The 13,947-nt window shown below is 36.5% G+C and overlaps 1 protein-coding gene across 4 annotated transcripts in view; it reads left to right on the top strand.

The window, feature by feature from the left end:
* ADGRV1 (adhesion G protein-coupled receptor V1) overlaps positions 1 to 13,947 on the top strand; it is a 565,868-nt gene that overhangs the window by 265,535 nt on the left and 286,386 nt on the right. Inside the window, exon 84 of one of the 4 annotated variants that reach the window (XM_032276304.1) lies at positions 554 to 1,797. The exons of the other annotated variants lie outside the window; for them this stretch is intronic. Within the exon in view, the coding sequence (XP_032132195.1) occupies positions 554 to 610 (57 nt within the window). The 3' untranslated portion in view covers positions 611 to 1,797. Of the gene's footprint in view, positions 1 to 553; positions 1,798 to 13,947 lie in introns of those variants that run through there. 4 annotated transcript variants of the gene reach the window in all.

The following is a 13,947-nucleotide window of genomic DNA, read 5'->3' as shown; positions in this document are numbered from 1 at the left end:
CAGCCTTGGATCTTTCATTTGGGACCCTCTGTCAATGTTATATTGTCATTTTTGGAGTTTAACTCTAGAGAAGTCTTCAAAAAATACAGGCTTGGCTGTGGTTCTTTAGCTAAGAGGGAAAATTCTACAGCTGACTTGGGAGTGTTTGAGTTGAGAATACTTTGCAGACAAGTCTGCCAAGACCAGTCCTTTTCAAATCTTTATTGCTGAACTAGGACTAAGTAGAATGGCTTATGTGGGGAAGGAAAGAATGTAAATGTGATATTCTGGACTTCCTTTTGGAGCAATGTGGTATAAAGGGCCCGTGAATCAGAGTCAGGAAAATGTGCTCGTCCGACTCTACTTTCTACTTCTAGAAATATGTAGAATATTATAACCATAATTTATTCTGTGTGTGTGTGTGTGTGTGTATTCATGATTGGAAGAATACAGACACAAATCCAAAGATTATTCTGTCTTTTAAAATCAAAAGATTCTGCTTTAATGTGGAGTTTGTCATTATAGCACCTTTGAGAATCATTGACTATAAAATATCAGTAGGTGGCAGTAGAAGATTCTTTTTCTCCCTCAAATTTGTCAGTCTCTCTGGAGCCATGATGGCGTTAGGTAAAAAACTTGAGAGACTTTCACAGTACTTCTTTAACTGGGCTACAGGGTGTTTTACATGTCATTTGTGGTTTCCTACGTTTGTCTTTTTATCCTCTTTATTCAGAATTTAACTAAATGCAAATGTACCATAAGAAAGATTGTACTCTATTGGCTTTGAATATACATACTGTGTATGTATATTTAAATTCAGGGACATAAAATTATTTTCATCATTATATTTATGAGCAGTAAGTATGTTATTGATAAAGAAAAAAATGTGTTTATTATAATGTCACAGAAGCTTTGAGATAAAAGTCTCTATTTTCAGTTTATCAAAAAATAAACATATTTATTCAATACCAAGTTGTTTTTTTCTCACTTATATAAAAGAAAATGATTAAATGGCAAGAAATTGTGGGACTCTTCAAGTATGATGTGAGAAAACAGCAAACAAATTTTGGTAGTCTTGGGTGATATTTCTGAGAAAAACATCTAATTATATCTTTGGGATTTTTTATCTTTGAATCACATTGCCAACCCATGTGTGCCCTGATAAGACTGGTAAACAACTAGGACAAAGGACAAGTTTACAGTTCAGGGTTCTCAGTTCTGGGGGTTCTGTCAGGAAAAGCAATTCTCCAAATCTAAAAAAAGAACAGAAGTTTCCTCATAGAAAACATGATGATAAGATGGAACTGTATTTACTCTGATTAATAATACTTAACAAGGGAAAATATTTGTTTTTTTTCTTTGTGGTTCGTTATTTGTACAGCTTAAATATATTTTCTGAGACTAAATAGCAAATTCATGTAGAAATGGTGTATATAAGTCTGATTACATTTGCCAGCAAGCCTATAGCTCAGGAGACTATTCTCTGGAATTTAACAAAAGTTGGACTGTTACTGTCTTTTGTCCACTTTCTCATTCTGCAACATTTTGGGGATGTCATTTTGCAATGTGCTGTTTCCCAGGAAGGATCCTATTCAAGCACCCTTGCTAAAAGATTCTGGTTTAATCTGGAATTATGTCATCCTTGCTTAGAGTATCTAGCTTCTTTGGGAATCCTTGAGAGTCATTGAGTGTGCATGACTAAAGGCAGAAGTCCTGTGTGACTTCCCAAATGCTGGCTCCTTCTGGATACTACGAGCCCTGATTTCTGTTCCAGCCGCTTGCGCTGTTTTGTTTGAGATTGCCAACTCAAGAAAGTCTTTGTGTGAGTAAGGCATGTTACATATGTAACAAGCATATTTTAATCAACTGAAGCAGAGTAAGATAGAGATGGTAAAATGTTCATTAGTCAGAACAGCATTTTCCTTAGTTGGAAGTTTTGGTTAATCATTTGTTAACCAGAATATCCTTTGTTATTTCTACTTTTTTGCTGAAAAAAAAAAGTATATAAGAGTTTAAGTACAAGGATCAAAATTAAATCTTGCTTTGAAGATTAGGAAATTGAGAAGCAGAAGGTCATTTTTCAGTAGAACATTTTTGACTGTATGTTAGTGCAGATGTAAATAGATCAAGAAAGTAGCAAGGAAGTGTTTCCTAAACTTCAATGCAGACATCTTGTTAAAATTCAGATAGTGCATCAGCAAGATAATGGTGGATTTCCAGATCCTACTTGTTAAGATATTAGATTAACTATATTATGACCCAAAACATCTCTGGTGGTGGTTGTTGATGATGCTGTTGCTGTTACTATTATCACTAAACCCATATAATTAAGCTATTTTTCTTAGTATAAAATATTATTTAAGAAATCTCATTAATTATTTTTTTTAGTTTCATTTTAAATCTCATTGCCTTTAAATTCCTTATACACATGTATCTTTCTCTCTTTAACGAAAGGCTGCTTCTGTGTCCTTCTGGTTTTTTGTTTGTTTGTTTGTTTGTTTTTGTTTTTTCTTTTTTCTGGGTCTAGGAAAGGGAAAGGTCCTTAGGCAAGTGGACTAAGATAATTTAGAGTATGAATAAGGCCTTTATTCTGGTCATTCTCATAGCATTTTACAATTTGCAAAACTTCTCAGTGTTGTTTTGGACATAAAAGAAACTACTAGAAAGAAGATATAACTAGTTCCCCTGCCCCAACTTCATTCTTTTCCACAAAGATTTTGTAGGTGCCCTCCCCCGACTGTAATAACAGTATTGAGTATTTAAGCCTTTTTTAAAATACGATTAACTATATTTAACTGTGTCTTTATGGTAGAGATTGGGTATTTAACTGTATCTTTTCTTCATATAGAGATTAGTTTTTTGAATAAAGAGCATTCTGCGCACAGATGTGAGTGTACATTTAAGTTGAATTTATTAAACTATTTGACTTGATTTAGGTATGTTCAATGGCACGGTGAAAATATTATTACATTCATGACTACGAGTGACCATTCAACATTCAAACCAAAAAATTGAGCAAACCCTCATCCCAAGTCAAGATCATTATTCATCCAGCAGCTTGACCACTTCCATCTCATATATCAGATGCACAATATTGAAATTGTGCAGTGAGCAATACACACACAGGAACATGTAAATAATAACCTAAAACACTAACCTCATAGTAAGAACCAAGTATATACAGAGAAAAAAAAAATCACTTCTTCTGTGGTATGCTATGTAGTACTACATAGGCTGAGAAAAAGGAATCCCAGTTTGCAGAGTCTCTGTGGAGGAAATGGAATCTCACCTTGTTGGTGAAGAATGTATAAGATTTGAAGACTTGGAATGTGTCACATTCTAGGCAAGGAAAAGAAAAAGAACAAAGACATGGAGGTTATAGTGATCCTGGCTTCTTTCCCTTCGGTAAGGTTTACAGATTCCACAGAGAAATAGGTAAGTTTTGACTACAGGTGTGGCAGTTCCCCGTTGTCTGAGAACCATAAGGAGTTACAGAGTCACCAATGGAGTTAGACCAAAAAGTCACACAAGTGTTTTTAAGGATTAATCTGGCAATGAGGGATTAAAGGAAAAATGGACTAAAGAAGGTAAGAGGCTAGAATTAGAGAGATGAGAGAGGTTGGGTGGATGGCTTTTTCCGTCGTGCCGTTAGGATGGGTTCTGAGCTTAGACAATGGTAATGGCAATGAGAGTTCAAAGGAAGGAAAAAGGACTAATAAAAATATCTTATTTTGCTTTTTTAAAGTTCTACACTTCCTTGTCTTCTGTCTTTAAATCAATAAAAAGCCACATAGCAAATTTTTTTTATCTTACTTTAGGTTCTAGGGTACATGTGCAGAACATTGCAGGATTGTTGCATAGGTACATACATGGCAATGTGGTTTGCTGCCTCCATTCCCATCACCTTTATCTGGCATTTCTCCCCATGTTATCCCTCCCTGACCTCCCCACCCCCTGCTGGCCCTCCCTTGACCCGCAACAACAGACCCCAGTGTGTGATGTTCCCCTCCCTGTGTCCCTGTGTTCTCATTATTCAACACCCACCTATGAGTGAGAACATATGGTGTTTGATTTTCTGTTCTTGTGACAGTTTGCTGAGAATGATGGTTTCCAGATTCATCCATGTCCCTACAAAGGACACGAATTCATCATTTTTTATAGCTGCATAATATTCCATGGTGTCTATGTGCCACATTTTTCTTGTCCAGTCTATCATTGATGGGCATTTGGGTTGGTTCCAGGTCTTTGCTATTGTAAACAGTGCCGCTATGAACATAAGTGTGCATGTGTCTTTATAATAGAATGATTTATAATCCTTTGGGTATATACCCAGTAATGGGATTGCTGGGTCAAATGGCATTTGTATTTCTAGGTCCTTGAGGAATCACCACACTGTCTTCCACAGTGGAATGTAAACTAGTTTACATTCCCACAAGCAGTATAAAAGTGTTCTTATTTCTCCACATCTTCTCCAGCATCTGTTGTCTCCAGATTTTTTAATGATCGCCATTCTGACTGGTGTGAGATGGTATCTCAGTATGGTTTTGATTTACATTTCTCTAATAATCAGTGATGATGAGCATTTTTTCATATGTTTGTTGGCTTTATATATGTTGTCTTTTGAAAAGTGTCTGTTCGTATCTTTCACCCATTTTTGGATGGGTTTGTTTGTTTTTTTCTTGTAAATCTGTTTCAGTTCTTTGTAGATTCTGGATATTAGCCCTTAGTCAGATGGGTAGATTGCAAAATTTTTTCCCATTCTGTTGGTTGCCAGTTCACTCTAATGATTGTTTCTTTGGCTGTATAGAAGCTCTGGAGTTTAATTAGGTCCCATTTGTCTATTTTAGCTTTTGTTGCCAATGCTTTTGGTGTTTTAGTCATGAAGTTCTTGCCTATGCCTGTGTTCTTAATGGTTTTGCCTAGGTTTTATTCTAGGGTTTTTATGGTATTAGGTCTTATGTTTATGTCTTTAATCCATCTGGAGTTAATTTTAGTGTAAGGGGCCAGGAAGGGGTCCAGTTTCTGCTTTTTGCACACTGCTAACCAGTTTTCCCAACACCATTTATTAAATGGGGAATCCTTTCCCCGTTGCTTGTTTTTGTCAGGTTTGTCAAAGATCAGATGGTTGTAGATGTGTGGTGTTGCCTACAAGGCCTCTGGTCTATATCTCTGTTTTGGTACCAGTACCATGCTGTTTTGATTACTGTAGCCTTGTAGTATAGTTTGAAATCAGACAGCATGATGCCTCCAGCTTTGTTCTTTTTGCTTAGGATTGTATTGGCCAGGAGGGCTCTTTTTTGGTTCCATGTGAAGTTTAAGGTGATTTTTTCCAGTTCTGTGAAGAAGGTCATTGGTAGCTTGATGGGGATAGTGTTGAATGTATAAATTACTTTGGGCAGTATGGCCCTTTTCACGATATTGATTCTTCCTAACCATGAGCATGGAATGTTTCTCCATTTGTTTGTGTCCTCTCTTATTTCGTTGAGCAGTGGTTTGTAGTTCTCCTTGAAGAGGTCCTTTACATCCTTTGTTAGTTGTATTCCTAGGTATTTTATTCTCTTTGTAGCAATTGTGAATGGGAGTTCACTCATGATTTGGCTCTCTGTTAGTCTATTATTGGTGTATGACCAGAAGCAACTCTTACTGTTCTGTAGCCCCAGTGGGTGATCCCCAAGCAAGCATGGTCTGGAGTGGACTTCCAGCCCTCCTGCAACAGAGGAGCCTAATTGTTAGAAGGAAAACTAAGAAACAGAAAGAAATAGCTTCAATATCAGCAGGAAGGATGTCCACTCAGAGATCCCATCCGAAAGTCACCAACTACAAAGACCACAGATAGATAAAGCCACTAAGATGAGAAGAAACAATCGCAAAAAGGATGAAAACGCGAAAAACCAGAACGCCTCACATTGCAAATTTTAATTAATAAACATAAATGTAATACTTATTATATATTATAGGAGGCAAGGATTATGAGGTAGGTACTAGTATTATTCTTATTTTACAGGTTAGGAAATTGTGGCATAAAGAGTTAATGACTTGCTATAGGTCACATAGTGGTAAGTAACAGAACTGGTATTTGAACACAGCAGCCAGCCTCCAATCCTTTTTTAAGCCACTATACTAAGTTGCTTCATAAGTGAGGAATTAATAAAATTTACTCTGTCATCAAATGAGAGAGAAGATTTTTAAGGTGACTGTGAAGCTAGTGGTTTCATTTGACTTAAATAGGAAAGTGGAAAAGTTTAATAGTTGTAGAGTGATATGTGCAATTTTGAGCATGAGGGGTTTAAGGTTTCCATAGCATAGAGATTTAGATGTTATCTACATAAGTATAGAGCTTCTTGACACTTTAAAATAGGTTCTCTGAGACAGGTTGGGTAGAGAACCTGTGTATATAGAATACATATAACTAATGTCATTAAGGGCTGGGCTTTATGGCTCTGAACTAAGTGATTTACAACTATTGCATTATTTACTGTTATAACAACCAGATGAGGTGGGTACTGTTATCATCTCTAAAGAGACTAAGAGAGATTCAGTTACCTGCCCTAACCCACATAGGTAGAACATTTAAGGAAGAAGGATTTGAAGCCAGATGTGTCCGGCTCCAAAACTCATGTATTTAGAGACTACGCTATGTGGAATGAGAAGGATCACTACAAGAGGATTGGAAAATGTTAAAGTTTTTGAAGCCAAGGAAGGAAAAAAGGTTTCAGCTGGAAGGATTTGAACATCATGGGGGACTTAGTCCTCAAATTTGGGAAGAACAAGATCCCTGGAAACTTGGAGAGAGATGACAAAAATTAGAAAAAGTTAAAGAGTAAAATGGGTAGGAAGAAAATGGATGAGGCTGTGAGACCACACCTGTAAAGACTGGCAATGAAAGAAGAAGGCAGTCAAAGCACAGGAAGTGGGGAACAATTCTGGTGGCTCTGATCATAGAAGGCTTGCTGGAGGGAAACTGGCTCCTGGGGGCTACCACCTAAGGGGCAGGTCTCCCCCATCTCCTTCACTGATATTTTCTTTCCTCGAAAGAAAACTTCCTGTTGAAGTTTGTTGAAAGGGTAATAAGAATTAGTAAGTTTCTCTTTAATCCATCTGTTTATTTATACATTGTAATTAATCTGAATTTTTTATGTCTAGGTAAGTGACTCCCTGGTAGTACACCTAACTTAATAATGTTATATCTAGGAGAAAATTAGAGCTCTAGTTTGAGCTTCTTTTTCCATTTCTTGAATCTAAATTTCTGTGATGGCCTTATATTTTTGGCATTGTTACTACTGAACTTTATGTAAACTTGCAATCAATCATGAAACAAATTTATAATTAGTGATTATCAAATAATTGTATAATTCATTCTACAACCAAAAATATCAGTGTTATGCTATTTACAAGTGTGTACTTTGGAGGATTACAAGGATTTTGGTACTCAAAATAGAAAGAAATTTGCATATTGATTAAAGTATTGAATTCCGGGAAATAAAAGTTATTTTATTTTTGCTTTCTTTTTAAGGCTACATTTTCCTGTATGTATCATATTTGTCTTTCTTAAAGTCTTTTAACAGTAAAATTGAATTCCTCTTCCTCAAAAAGCTTTCAAAATTCAGCTCAAATACACTGTTCTCACTAAATTGAAAATAAGTGGACACTGAAGATACAAAAATAGTATCATGGTCACACTACTGGGAATTTCATACTTTCCCAAGTGCTGAAGTAGCAAAGCAACAGAAAGAATGAGTAATATTCTGAATGAGGCTACAGTGACAGTATCATGTTTGCAACATGGCTTTTGTTACTAGGAAAATTTGTGAGGCAAATCCAGACTTTACCAAAAAATACCAGTTTGGAACCTTCTATTACAGCTTCAGTAACATAAGCTATCCTTGACTTTTAAAAAACTTCCTTGATATCTCTGACTAGGGAAAATCGGCATACGAAAAAAGTTGCTTTTATGAATGTTTAATGATAGCTGTAAAGAACTTTAACAAATATGGAGTGTAGGGGGAAGAGTCCCAGTTTTGGAATTAGAGAGACTGATGGGGTAACATCCGTGAACCACAGTGGAAAAGAAAATTGCTGGGAAAATAATCAGAATGCCTGATTTGCAGAGTTATTGAGAAGATACGTAGTGGATCATGTTCGAATGCACAAAACACAAGGTCTGGGGAAGGAGATCTCAGCAGAGGTTGGCAGGGATGATTCCTGCTACCTCACAACACGCAGAGGCCCTTCGGGTTCTTCCCTGAGTTGAATATTGGATCCTTCTGAAGGACCTGAGCCCTTAGCCTGCTTTTCTGTGCTTCAGGTTTTGTTAAATCAGCTGCAAGAGAGGGGACAATTTGGGGGCCTCATCTTTTTCAATAATTTGCTCTGTCAAGCCTGTAACCACACCACTCATTGTATTGTAGATAATGTAGACCATGAAATTTTTTCCTATTGGTCTGCAGTATCTGTAGTAGATACTATCAGTAATTTTGTTTATAGTTTTTAAGAGTTTTTCCCCTAATCCAGGTGTTTTCTAAGTGTTTGTGACCTCATTGCTTGTGTTGAATTGTTAGAACCTTAAAATTTGGATATCTATAATATGCATGCCTATCTAGAAAAAAATATATATTGTGTTAGCTTGTGTATGTGTGTGTGTGTATACATTTGAAATAGGCCTATATTTTAAAAATACAGAGACACTTGGCTCCATAGCTGAAGGGCTAGAGCACTGGTCTTGTGAAAATATGACACTTATTTAATGAAATAGTACTGCTAAGGACTAAGATAAGCACTTGATATGTTAATTCCAACACTCTGTTCATAGTCTATATTATTGCCTGTGCATTGTATGTGAGAAATATGAGACACTGAAAGATTCCGTGACTTGCCCCAAGTCTCAGACCAAGTAAGTCTATCTCCAAAGGCGGTTTCCATAATGCCTTGACCACTTCTCTGCAGAGGAACCCTCAGAGACCCTCAGCGCTTTTTCTCTCCACTTCCGTGGAGCCTAATAGCATGGTCTTCTTGCAGACAGTTTAACATTTACTCTGATACTATACTAAGCATGCTAGTAGGCTTCTCTTTACTTTCCTTTGTAACTCTGAAATCTTGCTTCCTTCTGTGAAAGTTTTTATGAGTGGTCCTTACAAAATTGGTTTTTAGATTTACGTTGACCTCAGCCCCAGGAAGTTGTGTCTCCTGAGCTTTATCTGCTTGCTGCACCAACAGAGGGCCTTTTATGTAGTTGCCTACCTGCCTAGCTGAGCTTAAGCTCCCAAGGGAAGATACTATTCTTTTTTATATCACATACAATGCCAAAATAACATCAGTCAGAAAGAACAAAATAACATCAGTCATAAAGACAAAGGAGCCTTTCCTATAGGCTTGCTAGTTCGGTGCGGGCTAGAACTGCCTTTCTGGCAGAGCCCTATTTGGATACTACCTTCTGGGAACATACACTCTGTGTTCTGCCAGGAGTGGGGAGGAGCTTGGTTTCAGACACTATGTTTTGGTTGTAAGGGTGAATGTTATTGCCTAATGGAAACACGTGGCACATATCAACAACCAAGTGGGTTTTGTGGTCACATTTCATCTGTAGATGATGGCATGTGCGAGTGAGTTTATGAGGTTTGATGTGGAAACTATGAGAAATTCCACAACAACTCCAGAGCTCACCTCTAAGCCCCCAACCCCACATTTATTCTCTCATTTCTTCTGCAAGACAGAGATCAAGGTTGAATGAAAATGTTTGAGTACAAATTCTCAATTTTTGTGTATTTTAAAACTTTTTAATAACAGATTTAAAAAAATGTTCAGAGAAAAATTTTAAAAGCCAGGCATGGTGGTGTACACCTATAGTCTCAGCTACTCTGGAGGCTGAGGCAGGAGAATTGCTTGAGCCTAGGAGTTGGAGGCTGACTGTTCTAGAACCTAATTGAATTTGTAACTTTTCTTCATGTTAAAATACATTCTGATTTCTAATTGGGAACTTCAAGAAAACACTTGTGCTCCCACAGCCTCTGTTATATGGCTCTTTTTCCTTCAAAAGTTCATAGAAGCAGAATATAAGGAAACCAGGTGTTGGTGGGGTCGGGGAAGGTGAGATGGAGGGAAAGAAGGAGACTTCTGGTAACCAGCTTCCTGGGTCAAGTAGGTGCTTCTGCAAGTGTGTTGGATAGCAAATGGTAAGGTTTCTGAAATTTGTGGTCATAGAGTGTGCAAAGAGAATTGACTCTTAAAGCAGCTTTGGTGACTTATTAAGGAGCAAGGTTAGAGATGAGAGAACAGTTACTGGAATATGGAAAAAGTTTTCCTAAGTAATATCTTTCTATGTTCCAAAGGAATGAAATTTTGTGTTAAAATTTAGTGTAGACACTCCAAGATAGATAATAACTAGTTGTAAAAGCTAATTCTAATAGAGTTAACTAGTAAATGCCTATAGTGCCAAAGTAATTAAAATGGGACATTAAAACATGGATATAAATAACAAGGTTATTATATTGTTAGTATGTTGAATTTGAGAAATGAAATGCCTCAACATACTGCAGGATGTCTAGACATAATGAGCAATCCTGTCGTGTTTAGGTCATGTTTATAATTGCGATGGATCTACTCTTAGTTGCTGACTTTATTGTATCTGATACCACACTCCAAAAGCCTTTTGACCTATAAGTAGTTGAAAGCATTCATTACAATGTCTGGTATTTTGTAAATAAATGGATTAATAAAATATAACAATCACAAATCCTAATTCTCTCAGAAATATTTTTAAAAACTAAAATCTTTGCATTTAAGGAATATGGTTTTGTACCTTGGAAATCTTTAAAGTGTATAACTTTTGGAACACTTTTAAAGTGTTCAGTAAATATTTATTTTAGAAGGGCAATATAAGCATTTACAATTATATAAAAATAGGCATGTAGGCACTGATAACAGTTTTTTCACTTTACAGGGATACAAAGGCTGCAGCATCTTAGAGATTAACCCCAGGAATCCAGAGTAGCTGAGTTGCCAGTGTTTTAACTCAGTTTGTGGTTGTCATTATTGTACTAGGTACTCCTGAGACTCCATTAAAAAATGTCCTTGTATTATACAAACAATCCACACTTGAGCAACCTTTCACTCTAGGATTAGGAATTGCTCTTTGACAACCTTTGTCAGGGTTAATTATTGAAGACTTTTGTGTGAACATAGGAAAGTCAGATGAGGTCAGGCAAGTCTGTCCACCACCTCCTGTTTGAGGCTTAATCAGAGTAGCAGAAAAATCTATTTATTCTCTAGGTAATAAAAAGACCTTTTCTGAAAATTTTGTGGAAGCACAATTTAAATTTATCTCATGTATGCAGTTATTCATTCTTCCAATTCTCCAATTATTTAGTGTCATATGTACTATGACACAGTAATGTCATGTTATGTAATATCTGGTAATGACATAGTAAAAGACATAGCTTAGACCCTCAAGTAATTTAAGCCTACTAGGAGGATAATCAACAGGTAAATAGATTAATACAATAGAAAGGTATAAGTGTATGATAGCAGTCTGCACAGCAAATAGTGAGAACCAAAAAAAGAGAGTTATTCTATCCAGGTTGAGGGGTGGAATCAAGAAAATCTTTATAGAGATGAAAGTGCTTAGCCTGTCTTGAAAGGTGAGACGTCTTCACCAGGAAGAACCTACATATAATGAAAAGACAGACATTATTAAAGGCAGAGGAATGGGTGGTAACTGGCAGGATTAGAGATGCAAAAAGGATTGCTCTACCTTGTATTATGTGCTGTGTGGTTTGCAAGGAATCAGGGTTGATTCAGCTGGTCACGAGCTAATGAGGAAAGGAGAGCTAATCTGGGCAGACCTGTTAGAGAAGTGGAGTAGTTGCCAGACCTGAGCAGAACTGATGTATGGAGAAGCAACAGAAAATGAGAATTTCTTTGGATAAGAAATTGGATCCTGGTGTCCCACAAGCTTTTTTTTTTTTTTTTAATGTGTTAACTTGTCTAGTCTGAGAAGGCTGAAGTGTGTAGTTCTGTACTACTGCTTATGGAAAAATGGAAAGTTTCTGTTCTGTTAGGTGTCAGTAGGGTTTCAGTGGGTTTTTTTTTTCATTTAATGCCTCTTAGAAATTTAATATTTTAAAGAATAATTCCTCATAACATCCCCCAATGAACCCTTTGTTATTAGTTCAAGTTAAGAGATAGGAAAAAAAATCAGGTATAAAGTATATTTTTTCAATGTTATTTAAAACACAGTTTAATGCTATTACATAAAAGATAAGACATAAATCAATATAACTTTACCTTTTGAAATATTTAAATTTATATACAAATATTAATACTACCTCTTGTATGCCCTTTTGTGAAATTTAGAAGAAAAATGAAACTGTGAAAACTCCAACTGTATGACTGTAGAAAATCCTGTGTATAGTTTCTATGATATTACCCTTTGTGAGTATGCTGCTATTGAATTCATATTCTTGGGGTAAAGCTGGAATTCAGACCTTAGAAAAATACAGTGAAAATGCCACAGGAAAATATTTGTGATGTTGTTTAAAATTCAGCATGTGTAACTCTTTTCTAAGTTATTAATAGGCTTGGGAAAAACAATATAAGCAATTTCTCCTAAATAGAAGCAAGTCTGAGAGAATAGACTTCCGTCAGAATTGGCTACTGTTAGGGAGAAGGGAAGCTGAATTCAAACGGTTTTGTGAGAAACTGGAAAAGAGGAAGCAATTGAGCTTCACAATCGGTCACTGATATTTGATTTACTTTCTTTGGAGTTTACAAGTGGCTGCCAAGTTATGTCTAAAGCACACTGCCTAATCCTTGGAGGCCTCTCTTCCAGCTGATGTCTGCGTCACTGGTGGCCATGAGAGAGGAAGCAACTTGAAGAAAAGATTGTTTACCACTTAAATTTTAACATGGAATTTGAAGGCTAAATAAGTGGTTTAGAACACCATTGGAATGCTGTTTTGTACATTTGTGATTCCCAAAACAGTCACCAAACATCTAGTCCTAAATATGAATTAGGATCTCATTCTGAAGAACTCCTTCTTATCACTTCTTTGAAGGTAGTTATGAAAAGTCAAAGGCATACTTCTAAAAAATACCTCTATGTTCACAGTCATTTATGAGATTAAACAGAAAACCAGCTGACTGACAAACTCCAACAAAGTCATGCCGGTGTCTTCAAGAAGATTATAATCTCAGGAGTGCTGGGGAGATTTATACAGATACAAAAGGAGGGCAAATCAAGGAAGTATGAAGTCAGCTACTTGGTGTAGTGTAGCTGTCACACATTTTTGTTGTTGCACATTTACACTTTCCGCACCTACAGGTTACAATTTGCTTGAGGATTAAAAACTCTATTTGGTCGTTAATTCTCCTTCTGTGGACAGACTAGAACAAGTGGCAAGAGAAACGATCTCCCTGCTTCATGTGAGTCATTCTTTCCTGGGATAAGGCTACTTCAGCTTTAAGTGGAGAGTGGCCTGGGGAAGCTGTTGTGGATGTAAGGTCACAGAGTCTGAGGCATGTTTGAAACAAGGCTTTTGTTCCAGTTCTTCCAGTCTGCATGCAAAAGGAAGGAAGGAGAACATCCCCTAGCAAAAGCTGGATGAGGACTTCAGCCTCACCTCTGTGGTTCCCTACACCGAAGCAGAGCCCAGCCAAAGTTCCCACCAAACACCATCTTTGCAGAAATTGTTTAGAGATACATAGGAGAGAAAGGCCCTTATATTCACAAAGAAACCCAGCAGTCATACACATTGGAAAAGCAATCCATATGCACATTCTGGAAACAAAAGAAGTATCAGTAAACAACATGACATAAACTTGAAAGGAGATTTGAAAAGAAAAGAACAAGTAGTATTCATTCAAAAAACAGAGAAGGTAGGATGTAATGGGAGTAAAATAGTTAAGATATTTTATTTGTTTGGGTTTAAATTTTTTAACTTTTAAAATTTGTAATATAATTTTGATTATGGGAGC

Source organism: Sapajus apella, unplaced genomic scaffold, assembly GCF_009761245.1.
Source record: "Sapajus apella isolate SASKATOON/1434 unplaced genomic scaffold, GSC_monkey_1.0 scaffold1, whole genome shotgun sequence".
Classification (NCBI taxonomy): domain Eukaryota; kingdom Metazoa; phylum Chordata; class Mammalia; order Primates; family Cebidae; genus Sapajus; species Sapajus apella.
This window is presented reverse-complemented; position numbering and strand designations above follow the sequence as displayed.